Here is a 17,574-nt window from a genome sequence, read left to right as displayed (position 1 = left end):
ACTTTTCGGGAACATGCTAAATATAGTAACCGTATGGTTAATTATGCTATCAGATGATCCTTCATCTTCTTAGATATTTTGAGGAGGTTTCTGCCTGACGTTAATTGGAGGAAAAGATCTGACAATTTCTGGGTATGTAGAGAGTTTGGAATTTCCCAAAAGTTCAACTCCTAGATATATTAGATATGAAACATTTATTGAGCTTCATTCTCTAAAATCTAAAGGTTCCATAACTGTCCTGAGACCTTTATCTATTGGGTAAATGCAATACCATTTCAATAATTTCCTTTCGTACTACAGCCCTAAAATGCCCTGGTACGACTGAGAGTCAGCTCTCTCGCTCTCCGAATGATCTCACATGCCCACGTGAATACAACGACTGACAGGGTAGTCCTACTCACTGCCTTCTCTCACCACGGGTGTTGTTTACGAATTTGAGAGAACGAAAAGCGAATGTTCGGCGCTTTAGCCGGGTCGTTGGACACAGAGAGTCAACCTAGGAGAGTTGGGAAACCCTGATTCCAAACCAATGGTGCACATGGTCTCCAGGATTCTAAGGAAACAAATAGTGTATGAACCAATGGCTGGTCACTGGCTACCATGGGACTGCATCATCTGACGTTGCTCCACTGCTTTGTGGTTCAGAATTTTGTTCGAAGGCTCTGGGTGTGGCCCCCTAAGAAGACCACCCGCTTCAGTTTGGGCACCCGGGAAGTATCACAGCCCTCACACAAACTGAATGATTTATGTGGCGCATATCTATTTGGTGACTCCTTGTACCATTGTTTAAATGTTTAAATAAATAAATTTCGCACAACAAAACGAATCTAGTTATTCATTTAATACATGTAATATATGAGATCTCATTCAAAATGTATCCAGCCTCATCAGATGGTTTAATTATTAGTTTTTGTATCGTAAAACCTTGATTATCTGATACAGACTAAGAGTTCTTGGTACCTTGTTTGTTCTTAGCTTTGAGCGATCTTTAATACATCTTCGACTATAACTAAATGATAATCATTCTCTACTTAACACTTAGATCAGGTCAAATACAATAAGTCATTAAATTGTAATTCAATGTAAATGATGTTAGTAATCTATAATCGTTATTATTGTTAAGAAAGAACACATGTATTCGCTTCGAAAATAAGCATACAGAGAGACTATACAAGAAGAAATCCATATAGAAATATGAGAAAACACACACATGATACAAAAAGGAAATATGCCTAATATAGTAGACAACAATTATTATCACCGGCTATTAGAAATTTCAATGAACACACATGTATACACACTTTAAAAGGTCATAGCAACATGTAGTACATTTAAATGAAAAGAAACTACACAAGATAATATTAAATGTAATAGAGTAAAGTGGATGAATTCACTTTGTAGAACTAACTACATAGTGAACATTAAACGAAAAGAAAAATGCAATAATGACAACATTTAAAGTGACAAAAAAATACATCAATAAATAACCAACCAAGCAACCACCCACCTACCTACCTACCTACCTCATCTTAACAATCACAATTCACGATGGTGATTGTAAAGAAGACAAAGAAAGTAACTGAGGAAAAATAATCGAGGAACTATTATACAATAACAAATGATAAGACTTTCTTTTTTTTAATGAATCAAATCTAGATAACACAAGAGATAGTATAGATGATAAACAAACATAATCAATGTTTTAGTGCTTATTCTATAAATATGAAAATTCAAAGTTTCAATTTCATTCATACTATACTTTACATGAGATTATAACAAGTTATAATGTAACTAGGAAAAGAAGGTTAATAACACTACTACTACTACTACTACTACTACTACTACTACTACTACTACTACTCAGTTGTTTAGATGGAATTAAATAGTGTGAAGGTGTGACTTAGTGAATAAAAGTTGAATGTATTAAAAATAACCAGTGAGCCACCACTGTTCCACGATTCAAAAATGAGAGAGAGAGGAAATCCAAGAAATTTTACTAGTGAATTATGTACATGAAGAGAAAAAGTTTGTATGTTCTTTTTTCTTCTTCTTCTTCAAAGTTAGTGAAAATCTTTATTAGTTCTCTTAAGAAATCCCACTACATTCATATACCATGATATAATGTAGAGAGAAAAGCGAAGTAAATGAAACCCGGAAAAGAGACAAACCACAAGCAAATAAAAGGTTGAGTAAAATTTTTCTTTTCTTTTTTTTAAAACAAAAAAAACATACAAAGACACATACATGTGAGATCATACTGGACCTTGATGACGATGATGATTATTATTTAATTATACAATTTGTATTTGATGACCATTCGACGTTGAATCGATCAATTCAAATGCATTATTATTATTATTATTATCATTATTATTATTATTATTATTATTATTATTATTATTGATGATAGTTGGATCAGAGGTAATTGTCTGATGTAATGCAAGTTCCATTTCCTTCTTTGTTTCTTCACCTTCGATATTTTGTTGTTTTTCTTTGTGTTTTGTCATCAAATCGAATTGACGTCTTTGAAATAAGTGAAACAAAGAGAAAGGAATGTGTGTATTGTATGAGAAGAGAACAATTAAATTATACATTAAGGTGATAATGATAATGATGATCACGATATTGTCTCAACAGATCAAAATGAAAATATTACAACAACAGAATAAAATGAACAGTTTGAGAAGTTACACTAATTAATTGTCATCGCTCTTGTATAGTTTGGATCAAGTTTCATCGTATATTATTAGTTTAGGTGGTTTCTTTCATGGTGTGCATCGTAGTTTTGTTCTAAGTAATAAATCAAGGCGATTAACATGAAGTCCTCTTTGACCTAAGCTTTATAGTAAATGGGATATTTTAGTAAGATGCAACTGTGATCTTCAACGTGAATTAAGCTGTCCATGATATTGAAGTCTATATCAATGTCACAATTAGAGATGTTAATACGAAGATAATCAAATTGTGATTGATAGGGAAATGTGGACTGTTTGTTAAACGATATTATAACTCTAAATCTCGATTCCAATTTCTCACACTAAGTCATAACCCTCCTTAGACCCTAGGTAGGGTAGTTGAACTTACCTAGTGTCACTTTACGGCCGTTCAAAAAAACGTTTATAAATTATAGTATCACCGCTAAGATCATATGTTAATATTTATCAAAATTGTGTTACTCGTCCTTTATTTATATATTTTGCAAAAAGTTTGATACAACTAGGTACAAAAACAAATATAAATTATCAGTATGGGGGTTTGTGGAGATTTTAGTATTTTCACAGTTGAATTCATGAGTCGATCTAAGCTAGACAACCCTTAAAAACTTGGAGACACTGGACTGCTGTTTCGTCCCAGTACAGGGACTCCTCAGCAGTGCGCATCCACGATTCGAACGCAAGACCCTAAGTCTCGCGTGCGGACTTTAACTTCAATCGATCCATGATCTTGAGCAAGATCACGACGTTTTCCAAAGAAGCACGAAAAGCACTTATAGGATAGGAATCTGACGGACCTAGAATCACCAAAGCATTCTTAAGACCAAAAGAGAGAATCACGATGAATTTTATCCAGGGCTATGAGCACACCAATGATGAAAACAAAGACGATAAAGACTAGTTTAATGAGAGGTTGCAGTAGAGATATGTTCAGGAAAGGGCCTGATCAACCTGATGGGAGACCTGAATGCCTAAATCCACATATACAGTACCTGGAATTTCTAAGCTTGCGTTCATTCCATAAATGGTAGTCATATGTCTCATTACTCCAGGTTTATCATTGATTAATTATTCCCCTATTGCTTCGGTTCCGTGTCACATGTGACTAAGTTATATACACTAACTGTGTTGCTGCGTGGTCAAAATATGTCAAGTATATTATTGTATGAGCTTTGAGTCATGATTGAATTGAGTAAAATACAGTAGATCCGCTCTCTCTACCTTCGTCTTCCAATTGGCTACTGGGTTAGAAAGTGCTTGAAGACAAATAATCGTTAAGATCATGGCTGTTGTTCATTGATCGATGCGTCAATTAGTAAATAAAAGATTGCCGTTCCCACTAACAATATAGGTGAACTAATCGATAATCGAACTAGGAAGAGAGAGGGAAATCATACAACTGCTTTCCTGTCATTACGGCCTAATATCTACCCGAACAAGCAATCTACATAGATAAAAACACAACAACAATGCTTACTTAGCTAACCACCAAGTAATTGTGGATCCAATCAAACTAATTATTTTTAATACACATACAGTACCAAGCCAAATAAATGGTAAACCTTCTAAATTATACTCTAAACATCCACCAGCTGTTGTAGAATACTTTTGATCTAAAGACATTGTAGTAGCAGTGGTTGTAGAAGACGACGAGTAGATTGATGACAGTGGAGATGATGATGGTAGTGGTGGAAAAGACGAAGACGATGAGAATATGGATGAGTTTGATAATGATGATAATACATTTGTATTCATTAATAACGATTCATTATTATTTATTGGACTGGATGAATAGTGATCTATAGGATTTGAACGATATTGACAAGCTAAATCGAATAGTTGGCCGAAATACATCGGTGCCGGAATATATGCTAATCAACGAAAAAAAATGAACAAAGAACATTGATTCACTGATTAAAAGATGAACATTTCTATCCAACTGTCATTGAAAAAGAAAGAGAGAATAAGAATATTTTCTAGTAACCATTACTATAATACAATAGAGATCGAGATTAGGTTACCATTAGACTAGATACTCGATAGATACAATATACAGAGACTGGATAACGTTGTACCAGATACACTGTTCACGAACAAATATAAAGAAGACCAGAGAACACAACTAGGCAATAGTTTAATCAGTACAATTATAATCAGTTTACACTCAATGAGTCCCGAGTAGAAATTAAAGAAAGCATGAAAATCAAACGTTAAATAGTAAGTACACTGAGTGTTTGCTTGTTCATATTCAGTAGAAAATTACATCTTAATTTTGTTATCCATATATTAGTTATTTGTAAAGATTTAGTATTTTACCAATTTTTGAAATGTTCAGGATTTCAACTAATCAGTCCCTTATGATATTCGTGTATTTCGAACGTAGACTGATTCAATATTGTCACTCAATTGTATATCATTGATTCCACCAATAACCACTATCCAATTTTACTGAAATTTGTGACTAAAAGGAAATATAGAATTAAACTTATATCGATTGTACAAGCTAGCAGTTATTTGGACTCAACAGCTCAGTGAATAACGTGTTAGCCATTTGAAATGAAAGGTGCTATGTTCCATTGTGAACAATGGGACGAAGGTAGTATATCCGGCTAATGAGTCCTGAATAGGACGAAACGCTCGTCTCGGATTCTACTGATAGCCAACTTTACTTAAACGTGTATCAACTGCTTTTTAGATTTAGAGTAGCATAAAACAATTTGAAAATAATGTTTCGATTTATTAAATGATGTATGTTAGAAGTGGATATAGGTGAGTTCAGAACAAATTCTGCACGTGGTTTGGGTGTTCTGAATAATGTTAGTATGTCAATCAGTGAGTTGAAACAACTACTTCAGTTCAGAGCAGATCAATTTAGTAACAGCCAGAACATATTGGAATTATTCCAAACAACTGACACAGTTACCAATGTCAGTGATACATTTTGAGCAAAAAATTAAGAACAAATGGATGGTGGAGAGATGTTGCATCAAGTTTCAACGGACCAGCCCCAATTATTAACCCAAAAAATGAAGTATTCAAATTTGACTTTTCTATCTATACAGCAAAGTTGCGTTTGAAAACAAACACCACCTAGACTTTACATTCAGTCGTAAAAGTAACAGAGTACATCATTTTATTATTTATTTTAACGCATAGATATTGATACAAGGAGGCAACAAATACATATACGCCACACAATTCCCATTCGATATGTGTGAGGGATGTGGTACTGCTCGGGTGCCCAAACCGAAGCAGGTGGTTTCCTTAGGGGGCCACTCTCTGAGCCTTCGACCCAAAGGTCTGATCCACAAAGCAGTGGAGCACCGTAAGGAGATGCAGTCCCATGGTAGCTGGTGACCAACAACTGGTTCATATACCATTGTTGCCGCAGGATACTGGAGCCTATGTGCACCATTGATTTGCAATCCGGTTGAAGCGCCAGACATTCGCTTTTCGTCCTCTCATTTTTGTAAACAATACCCCTTCCACGAGAAGGCAGTGAGTAGGACTTCCCTGGCAGAGGCTATGCACCATATTACTTAGTCTAATGTTTATCACTATAAAAACAAACTTAATAAATTATAAGAAAATGAAGAAAGAAGACAACATCCATGACAGATCGTCTGTTAGTATCTCTTATACACATCGACCAACAATAAAAGTTAGAAGTTGGAGTGGATATTTGAAGTCACAGCATATCATGACTAAATCAACTACCTATTTGAATAAAACAAACAAAGGAAAACCGAATTATAAAACAATATTGTTCGACAATTTTTTCTTACCTAATGTTCTGACAAAGAATATTTGTAATCCAAGTGCAACAGAACTATCTTCTGATGAGACACAACTGTAAAGACAATTTACAAATTATATCTTTATTAATTTATTTTTATAAGATATGAATGAATAATGGTATTCATTTGAAAGAAGAAAAAAGGATATTTCCAAAAGAATTAATCATAGCCATGTTGGATAAGTACAAATGATATTGATTTGAGGTAATTGTGATAATTACAATTAGTGGTTAAAGGCATTGAATGATATGGCACAGATGTATTCACTGTTTATTTTAATGAAGATTTTCAGCTCCAGTATTCCCCTTTACATATCTTCTTTTTATTTAGTCTTTTCGGACGATGTTTGTTATGATTAATCTTTCTCATCATTATTACTACTTGATGATACAGATTATATTAGTGTTCATCTTTATCTCATCATGATATCAAGGTATGGAAGCTTGAGTCAACACACATATCCGCCAGGTTCTATGTCATTTATAACTAATAAAATAGAACTGTATATGTAGAAATCTTACCATTGAAGTTAAATGGTTATATCATACTTAGAACTGATGAAAATCGATGAAGTGAGGTCATCAATAGATGAAGAACACATAGTTCGGTTTATTGAAATCAAATAGTATCGATTGTAGGTAACACATTTACAAGCAATTGTATGTGAAGAGGAAGCAACATAAACACTGCCTATCATTTTAAAAAAATTTCAAAGAAGTACATCAACTTTATCCAGTAGTGTACGAAAAGAGATCCTATACAAGTTAGAACTTCTGCTGAGCTGAGTTATATATGATTGAATGTTTAAAACATATTTCTTAATCAGAAAGGGATTTTGTGGATATTATAGTAATTTTGGTAGTTGAATTCATGAGTCAATTGAAGCCAGACCACCATGGAAAATCTGTGCTTCCAGGTTTTCCATGGTAGTATGGCTTCAATTGACTCATGAATTCAACTGTTATTATTTCTCAATTCTTAGACAACTTGAAAGTAGGTCAGTGATAGAAATGCAGTTGGCATACAAACGAGGCGAATCTATTGTCGTTTACCTAGGAACATTACCTTTTATGATTGAGGACAAGTAAAACACAGAAACAAGTTCTATCTATGAATAATTACTGATGCGAGCCGACAGATTGATATAAATGTAACACATAAAGATATATACATTGAATCCCATATAATTTGACTTATATATTTGCTCTTGTGTGTAGTGGAAGCTATAACAATTCATTAATTCTTCGTATAAAAAGAAACATTTACACAGTTTATTTCTCTTCTCAGGACATATCTAATTTCTCTGAGCTGGGGAACAAAAGACCAAAATCATTTACCTGAGCTACAAATCTTCTCCACCATTGGCATTAACTCTTGATATTCAAATGTCAAATAAGAAATTAGCGTTCATCAATTAATTAAGAAAAGAACATCATTTCGTTCCAAATTGTCTGAGTGTTAGGTTCGTTTGGGACTTCCTCTTTATTAATTATGCTACTGATTAATAATCAGTAATCAATTACAATGCTAGTAACTTTTGAACATTTCGAGAGAGAGAGAGAGAAAAAAAGAAAGAAAGAAAGAGAAAAAGAGAGCGGAATCTCCCCACTCTCGGCCGTACCAGGCCATTTGGTATTATATTGCGTGCAATACAAATGAATATTTTAACCTGGTAATTTACTTGTCAGGAGATCAATAACAAATCATGGAAGAATACTTCTGATAAACTTCAAAACAATCTAAACACGAAACAGTAGTTCAATGTTATTTAAGCTAAAATTCTTCAAACAAATATCGGTTACTCGATGTGTACTTGTAATTCAATCACATTTTGAGTGTAAGAGGCTAACACTAGTAATGATCAAAACATTTAGGCATCCGCTTTACATATCATCAAGGCTTAGATGAAATCTTTCAAGAACAGTAATCACAAAACAAAGTAATATTGAAGGAAGTGTTAATTCATTTATCAGAAATTCTAACAAAAAACAATATTCAGTAGTCATCATCATTAATCCACTCACCTCAATGTGATTACATTACTTGGATTTTGTAACATACCAGTACAAAGAATATGTAAGAATAACATAGCTAGAAATAAACCATACAAAGTACACTTAGGTTTACATCGACCAGGATAAACTTCACCAGAATTATTTGCTAATAAGAATTCATTATTTATTCTCATCGACGATGATAATGACATTGGTATTGATGAGATCAAACCAGATGGATTAAGTGTAGATGGGGTTACACATTGACAATCAGAATATTTCTAGTTGAAAAAAGAGAAGAATATTTCTTGTGTTTTAAAAATGAAACTGAATGAAAGTTATACACTGAGGAAGAGATTTACAATGATTAACATTGTACAAGTCAATATATTTCCATAAGAATAGATTAGAAGAAAGTTAGACGTTGTCAAACCAAGACAAAGTATCAGTCCATGTTGTAAGTAGCTACTGAAATGGTTCGTGTTGATAAACGCAGATTACTTGATCAGAGTCAGCGAGATGATCTCAAATCTATAGTTGGAGTTGCTAGGTAACACTGGCTCAGTATAAAAACCCCAATGGTGTGTAGAGCAATTCACTTAGATCATGAGTTTTAAAATTATCATATACCTTTAATTCTGCGAATTTATCCTTTCTTCTCTGATCATAATATACATAAAAACTTTTCCACTACTAGTGATACTGTTACTGATTCTATTACTCTGAAATTTGACTTGATATTTTGATCATTTGGTGTAGTATGATAACTTGAACAAATGAATATGTCTTTGGAGTTCTACATTGTTTATGGCTGACTGATGTAGTGTACAAGACAATGTGTATATTGACTTAATGTTACATAAATCAAGAAACAGAATTTCTCAAATTATGTATCCTAAACCAATTACAAATAGGAAGTATTCATTATTGAATAATAGATTTACGGTATTAATTAAGGAATGAAGGAAGCTACGCACAGTTAAATAGGTAAATAAACAGAGAACTAATAAACAACATTAAAACAATTAGTAATTACTGTTATACATAATGATTATTTCGATCAATCAAAATAAATGATCTAACCGACTGTAATTATACAATATAGACGATACGCTTCATGCTTCACATAATGAGAATTATAAATAATTCTAAAATGGTTCTATCTGAATGACTCTAAAATCGTTAATATGCTAGTATAGTGGACGCTACTTACAAGATTGTTTTTAAGTAGTGTGTAGAGGAATATGGCGTTGGAGTTGCAGCAATTGTCAGACAGTGTGAAGAGTTTCAGAATATTGAAAACACGGAGTTGGAGATCAGACGAGAATACGATTCAGACTGCAGAGCACACCGAAAGGTTTAAATGGAAGACTAAAGGCTATGTATATGTATTATGTAATTAGTTCGTAACTTCTCACAATAAATATACATTCCTCCGGCCTACTGTGCTTTACACTATTTGTGTACACTAACTGGAAATCATACAAGTTTAATGTAGAACAGAGCAGAGAATTTATGCAATTGATACGAATTATTAATTGTTAGGCCTTAACCTAAATTCCAGGCAGATCAGCAGTATATATTAGTGTAGCAATATTGAAGTTCAAACTGGAACTGGAAACCATTGTTTATTGCTTTAGGTAAATCTAGTCGATGAATTCTTAGTAGGATGAAACATTTCTCAGATTATATTACTAGTTATCATTCAAAAACATTGTCAAACTCATAAATACATCTAATATCTAAATATCCGCTTAATGAGTGCAAATATCAACAAAAACTAGTTAAAATCTAGTCCAGTACATTAACAGCAGGAAAATACAAGCACTTTTATCAATCATAAAATGCTGTGGAATATCGAAATAAGAAAGACTGGTAAAGTGAAGAGTTCTCTTTACGGTGAATTTATTCAATCTTAGTATTGTGCCAAACCTATGTCGTTCGACTGGTATGAGCAGCCGAGCGTCCTTATTGTTCTTTTGTTCGCCTAGCCCGTCTAGTTGAATCCAGAACACCAATAACAGCTTCCACTATGCGAATCATTTATTTCAAACATACTTGGTTTATATACCAGACAAACAGACCGCATCACACCATAAAATAGGAAATAACATTTATACAAGATCAAGCCAAAAAGTGGCCAAGTGAAACAAACTTCTAGTAAAGTTGGTTGGTGGCCAACAGTGAAATTCACGACTGGTGTTTCGTTTTATTTGAGACTCATCAGCTGGACATAAGTGGGTTCTCATGTTGCTGCTCATAATCGGATTTAAATTCATTACTCTAACATCAAATGCCCGTAGTGTTATTCACTGAGCTACAAAGTCTAAATAGCCACTAACCTGTCCAACGAATACAAATTTAATTTGTAAAGTTTTGTATATTGTTTCTGGATCGTAATGAGAGCTACTACTGTCTAAAATTACTTTTTACTTAATGGCAATATCGAGTCTGTTTGCCATCAGGATGCATAGATTTCAAAAGAGACTAATCAATTGAAGTTTATAATGTCAACAAATGGAAGATATAATTTATTTTCAAATTGAAACCGACTTCATTTAATCATTCAATCATTACATAAATAAAATATAAATTACTTCAATTTCTATCTACTGACATCAAGACTGTAGAATATCAAGAACTAAAACGAAACGATTGTGAAATATAAATTATTTAACATACGGAGAAATGATCCATTTAGATCCATAAAAATTATACAACACGGAAGATCAATACATAGAAAGAATACACAAAAAACACAACACCTACCTTTACAACTCCAGCTTCTAAAACACGTGTTCTGCATCCAGCAAAACAAGGATTGAAAAATGTCAATGATTTCCTATCACAGTCATCAATATTATCATTTGGACTACCAAGATTATTATCACCATTAATAATACCACTACTAGTACAAGTTATTTGATTATTTGTCTTCTTTTTGATACTACTATCACTACTACTAGTAGTAGTAGTGGAAGAAGAAGAAGAAGAGGTAGCGGTCCAACACACTGGATTATAATGATTTACTGAACATTGTGATTCAATGTAATGTGTATAATGACGATTATCAAATTTTTTTATTCGATTATTAGATGAATAACAAAATTGATTACATGGTGCTGTTAAATTTGATGGTATTAAAAAACCTGGACCATTTTTCCAAGGCCAACTAAACAATAACAAGAATAAAATTATAAAATAATATTATACACTTTAGATATATGTAAAAATTATTCAATTAATAGTTTACACCACGAACTTACTTTAATTAGATAATTGTTGTCCGGTTTAGGTGATGAATTGAATTATGGACATTGTTGTATTCAGTCAGTCAGTCAGCTACAACGTAGGACCAGACACATATATGCACCGGTCCAAGTTACCATACCTCATTAACACAAGATGGACACCGGATTCATAAAAGTAGTTAATTCAGAGGTGGTAATATATAAAAGAAAGACTGCAGTAAGGATATAGTATAGGAAGAAAGAATTAGTTCGTAGAAAGAAAGGTATGAAGCGATTTTAATCTCTTAGTTTAAGGGAAGATAGAGAGTGTATACACAGACGCCATTGTGATCGATTCTGAGCCATATCACCAAGAGTCTCCAACCATTGGTTACGATAGTCACGCGGACCCCAACCAAGTAGTCTGTACCTACCAACATGGCTCAGACTAGAAGTTAGTGACTTCAAGCACTGATGCCACGTTTTTGTTTGGCCGCCCCTAACTTTCTTCCAACCATCTCCAGCACCGGTTAGCATTGCACGTCGTGGTAATCGGTGTTCCGGCATACGTAACACGTGGCCCAACCATCTCAGTTCCACAATGAAAATCATGCTCAAAGGGAGCATAAACATATGTGTGTATAAATCCTAGTATTGAATAGAGATATATTATCGTTGTAACTAATAATAACATCATGTGTAAATTCATACTGTTGGCTATGAGCCACATTGTGTATGACGGCCAGTGGCAATAGCTGATTGCTAAACTAGATGAAATGGAACTCGAATCAGCGACTGATCACAATTTGAATAGGTCATACTGTAGTGAACAAGAACACCAGTGGGGACAATCGAATGTGTTTGAGCACAAAATTACAGAGCATCTCAATAAAATCCGAGAACCATATAGTAAATCGTTAATTTGCAAAATGTCAATCTATCATATCAAACTTGACTGTTCAATCTATTGTATCAGATTTCATTGTTCATGCGTTTTCATACCAATTGCGTTCCGATCCCGTCCTTTCCACATCGACCTTCTATACCTGACTACCGTAACATACTACTCGTGTGGATATAAGTAGCCCACACCACAACACTAATAACTAACCGTTCCAAAATAATGACCAAAAGAAAACCTATCCATTAACACTTCAATCAAATATATGAATTAACTATTCAGAGAAAAGATTAAGCTTTAAACTAATAAAACAGTAGGATATAATTTAATCTTCCGTTAAAACAAGAGGGTTAGTAAATTAAAATGAAAGATATCATTTTGAACAAGCTATTAGAAGCTATATCTATTAGAAGAAATGTCATTTTAAGGTCAGTCAATGTGATATAGAGCTGTTACATAGAGAAATATCATTTTTGTATATATATGTGTGTATATATATGCGGTTAAATTCCATTTCATCTGATTAAACTTCATCAAATAAAAACAAGCGTTAATCTCTATAGGATATAATATCCAATGTTCAACATGTCAAATTGACCTCCTTCTTAATTTAATGTATAAAAGGGAATGAAAAACACGAAGAAATTAATTTTTTCCTTCTTCTTAGATAATTAAGATCTACAGAGCAGAATTAATACTTATAACCCAAGAAAAAAGAGGAAGAAATGGTTACAATTTATTGAGTGAATTACCAACACAGGGAATAGAATCAAGGATCTCCAATCTCACTTGTATGTAAATCTAATGGTGAGCACATATCAAACTTCGATCGATTCATCACGCCGTAAAGTGAATTATGGTTACCAATGATGGTCTAGCTAAGATCAGTTCATGATGTGAACTATGAAAATTCAACAGTCTGCAGTGAACCCTTGTACTAAAAGGATTTTTGTAAAAAGTTAAAAATAACACAGCACAATGTAAATATGATTTTTTTTTCTACTTCTGGAAGCATAAAATGTCTGCCAAGAAAAATACATAAATGTTGAGTAACTGTGATATAAAATAAGATTATTATTTAGACTACTTAATTCTAATTATAAACCAGTGTGAAGAAATGTTAAAACTTTGAAAGCTATACATACTAACACCTCAGGCAGAATAAAGGCGTACAACCACCTCTCTCCACTGTTTCATTCAAGCAATGGGGTTAGGCAGGGTTGCTCAATGTCACCATTCCATATCGCGCATTATTTGGTGACGTTTGGACTGATTGGAAAAAGCACAGAGGTGGTCAGCGTATGGCATAGTGTCATGGTATTAAAGAACTATACACAGGACTGGTATCTGTAGGTCCTTAACTATTCCCTAGTTGGAATCTAAAAGGTAGTGCAACAGATGAGTTTGAGACGTTAATAGACATAACTCAGAATATAGAAGCCAGTGAAGATCCTGCTATAACTTTGTTTTACTTTCGTTATGTAAATGAAAGGATCTTTTTAACCGAAAGAATCCTTTCTTAACTGAACTGCTTCTCCCATTATTATTATTTCGCTCCCATACACTTATTTTCATTCAATTTATTGTCTCTCTTTTATTTTACTCACCTACCTTTATCTTTCCAAAATCTCATTTTTATTGTGTGGCGAGTATATGTTTTGACTTATTTTAGTACCAGTGTTTATGTGTTTAAATAAATAATTGTGTGCAACCTGAATATATATTAACCAAATCTGTGCTAAGATCCTATAAACTCTTCGTCCTGACTCCTAACTATTGAGAAGACAAAAGAATTCAAGAGTTTTATTAACAATCCAACAAAATGAAATACAGAGAAAACGCATAGTTATTTATGAAATTTCTAGGGTGTCGATTAAAGATTCTACCTTCATAGAGCCAAATTCTGACTAATTAAGATTGAATTTTTTCTCCAAATCTCTATCACCAACTGAATTCAATCAGTCAAAAATAACGTCGGAACTTGGCTCAAGTTTATATTAGTCCAATTCAACACTACATCAGCATAGCAAAATGAAATTAAGGTCAATATTATAGAATTGGTATATTATTAGTGATAATATGAAGATGATTTGAGTAGAAAAGGCTATATTTTATAAGAATAAATGAAAATAGAGCAGATTGCTGAATAGTATATTCAAGAACGAGTGTACCAAAAAATACAGCTCGAAAGGTAAAGTTGATCACAACCACACCAAGGTAGAAATTACATTATGATGTCAACGGAATCAATAATAAATGATTGCAGTTTATGAATAAATAAAGATTTTTACAAAGGGTTCATTGATATGAATAGACCGACAACAAACATAAATCAATGATACATAGTGTTTTATTTCAGCTGACCTAAAAAATTCAACACATCACGTATCATACTACGCACACACCCGTACAAATATCATGTCATTCATGTTGTCTCATAGTGATCGGTCAGCAGATTTTTCTTTCTAATGAATTATTCTAGTATTTCACTATCCCATACAATGTATGTGTAAATGACAGTTAAACCTTTAAATTCACTGAATTAATGAGAAATGATTGTTATGTCAAAAAAACGGAAATCAATTTCTACCAACTCAAAAACATTTGAATATAATTGTTAAAAAAATTCATTTGTAACTATGTAAACAACAATGAACTAGAAGTGTTCGCGCACGAGACCGAAGATCGTGGGTTCGAATCCTGCGTGGGAGATCGTGGATGAGCACTGTTGATGGATCCCATACTGGGACAAAACGGCTGTCCAGTGCTTCCAGGTTTTCAACGGTGGTCTAACATTGATCGATTAATTAATTCAATGAAAATCCAACAGTCTCCACAACCCTATACTGATAATAAACTTTATTGTTAACACATTGAGGCAATTGATGCTATGATAACAATATTTGTGAAGTAATATAGCAGTTATGGAGTTGAAATACTAAAATTTTCTTAACAATTATAGTTATAGTCAACGTTTTCAGTGCTCAATAAGTGTGATGAAGAGTTAGTAATGAAGAGTTAGCATTAAGGACTGAAACTAAATGACAACAAGTTATTAAATGATATGTTTATAGAAAAAAAGTAACATTTAACGATACAGAAATGGAAGAGAAGACAGAACTTTCATGGAAACAGTAGTATATTGAGAATTTTATGGATACACAGATACATACATGGCACAAAAAGAAACAAATTTTGACTTACTTTTCTCCGTTATATGTAGCTGTTATACCTGCTACTCGACTAGATTGACAACCAATTGACATTAGACTAATACTCGTTATAACAGTCAATGAAATCATAATACATAAACCAGATAAGGTACGATGTAATGTAGGTCGAAAATGACGCATTAGTAAAGCACCAGACAGAACACCTAATAATGAACTTGGAACTATTACAGCACCTATAATTTAGAAGAAAACAAATAGATGATGATAAATAGGGAGAACATTACAATAAGAAATGTCATTTAAGAAATAGAGAGAAAAAGAAAAAAAAAAGATCAATATTGATTAACGATGGGAATTCGATTACACATGTATAAAGATGGTTGAAAACCATGACCCAACGTTATAATGGTTTTGAATTTAAAAAGTGTAAAATATAACCCACATGACTTAATTAGTTTAGAATGAAGTTAGTAGACAATAGACACAAGGAAGTTGTTATCTTCATTACTCAAATGTGAAATGGATAAAGTTACTTCTTTACTTACTTACATTGAAAAGTTTTTTTAATGGTTAGAGCTGAGAAATAATCTAATAGTAACCCAACATGTACATTATTCAAACGGAAAACTTCGGATTATAACCGTAAAAATTCTAAGACTGTAAAAAGAAATCGATAACAGATCACAACCTTATCACATTGTGATGGGTAGAATGAAGACATTGGTATCAGAAGATATCTTAAAAAAGTATCAGTAAATATTAATAATAGATTATAAATTAATTACTACTGTTGTTAATATTACAGTAAAATGTCGCATGTTGAGAAAATTCTTAATGAGAACATTATCGATTGTCGAAATAAGATCAGTGTTTTCAGGTTTTCAATGATCAGTAAGTGGTGCAAGATATAAAATTTAACAATTTCCACAAACACCTTACATTCGTAATGACTTTACAACTCATTTTGTTAATCTTATCTCGATGTGCTATTGGAAACTTGAGCCAACGTACATCTTTGCCACAACATAAGTTAACTATTTAGTTAAACACAAACATTGGTACAAGGAGGCACCAAATATATATATTTCACACATTGTCATTAGATTTGTGTGAGAGCTGGAATACTGTCCGGGTGCCCAAACCGAGGCAAGTGATTTTCCCAGGTCACTCGCGGAAACTTTAATCTGGAGGTCTAATACATAAGGCTGTGGAGCAATATTAGGAGATGAAGTCCCATGGCAACTAGTGACCAACAATAGGTTCATGTGCCATTTGTTCCCTAAGGGTCCTTGAGCCCATGTGCATAATTGGTTTGGAATTATGGTTTTCCAACTCCACTAGGTGGGTCATCCATATCCACCAAACCGATTAAGGCGTCGGACATTCGTTTTTCGTCCTCTCAATTTCATAAACACCACCGCCACGAGAAGGCAGTGTATAAAACTTCCTTGTCAATGGATGTATACACGTGACCATGTAAGAGCATTTCGAGAGGGAGAGCTAACTCCTCCCACCCTGAGCCATAACAGAGCATTTAGAGGCCAATACGTTGATAACAACTTACTGATAACCCACCCCTGTCAGTCTCATAATTCCATTTTCTATACATTTAATTATAATTAATTCATTTGACCATATGATATTATATTATTCAATTAAATAAGCTTACATCATTATAATTATCATTACTATTATGATCATTTTCAGACAATGATCATTGTGATGGCAATAACTCGTATTCATATATCATGTTTATTCACATGAT

General features: G+C 33.1%; 2 protein-coding genes across 3 annotated transcripts in view; one reads left to right on the top strand and one right to left on the bottom strand.

Moving 5' to 3' along the window:
* The window catches only part of MAI2_1 (ATPase inhibitor mai-2, mitochondrial), a 34,207-nt gene extending 33,785 nt beyond the window's left edge, over positions 1 to 422 (top strand). The window contains exon 10 of the mRNA XM_012938110.3: positions 301 to 422. The gene's annotated coding sequence lies outside the window, so the exon portion shown is untranslated. The remainder of the gene's footprint in view (positions 1 to 300) is intronic.
* A 670-nt stretch (positions 423 to 1,092) lies between these two features.
* The window catches only part of SLCO4A1 (Solute carrier organic anion transporter member 4A1), a 56,155-nt gene continuing 39,673 nt past the window's right edge, over positions 1,093 to 17,574 (bottom strand). The window contains exons 6-11 of one of the 2 annotated variants that reach the window (XM_012938107.3): positions 15,841 to 16,042; positions 11,275 to 11,677; positions 8,536 to 8,786; positions 6,500 to 6,564; positions 4,192 to 4,585; positions 1,093 to 2,523 (exon numbers count right to left, since the gene is read on the bottom strand). In XM_012938107.3, the coding sequence (XP_012793561.1) occupies positions 2,292 to 2,523; positions 4,192 to 4,585; positions 6,500 to 6,564; positions 8,536 to 8,786; positions 11,275 to 11,677; positions 15,841 to 16,042 (1,547 nt within the window). In that variant the 3' untranslated portion in view covers positions 1,093 to 2,291. Of the gene's footprint in view, positions 2,524 to 4,191; positions 4,586 to 6,499; positions 16,043 to 17,574 lie in introns of those variants that run through there. The other variant, XM_051218013.1, reaches the window with a different exon arrangement.

The sequence above is a fragment of the Schistosoma haematobium genome, chromosome 7, assembly GCF_000699445.3.
Source record: "Schistosoma haematobium chromosome 7, whole genome shotgun sequence".
NCBI classification, from domain to species: Eukaryota; Metazoa; Platyhelminthes; class Trematoda; order Strigeidida; family Schistosomatidae; genus Schistosoma; species Schistosoma haematobium.
This window is presented reverse-complemented; position numbering and strand designations above follow the sequence as displayed.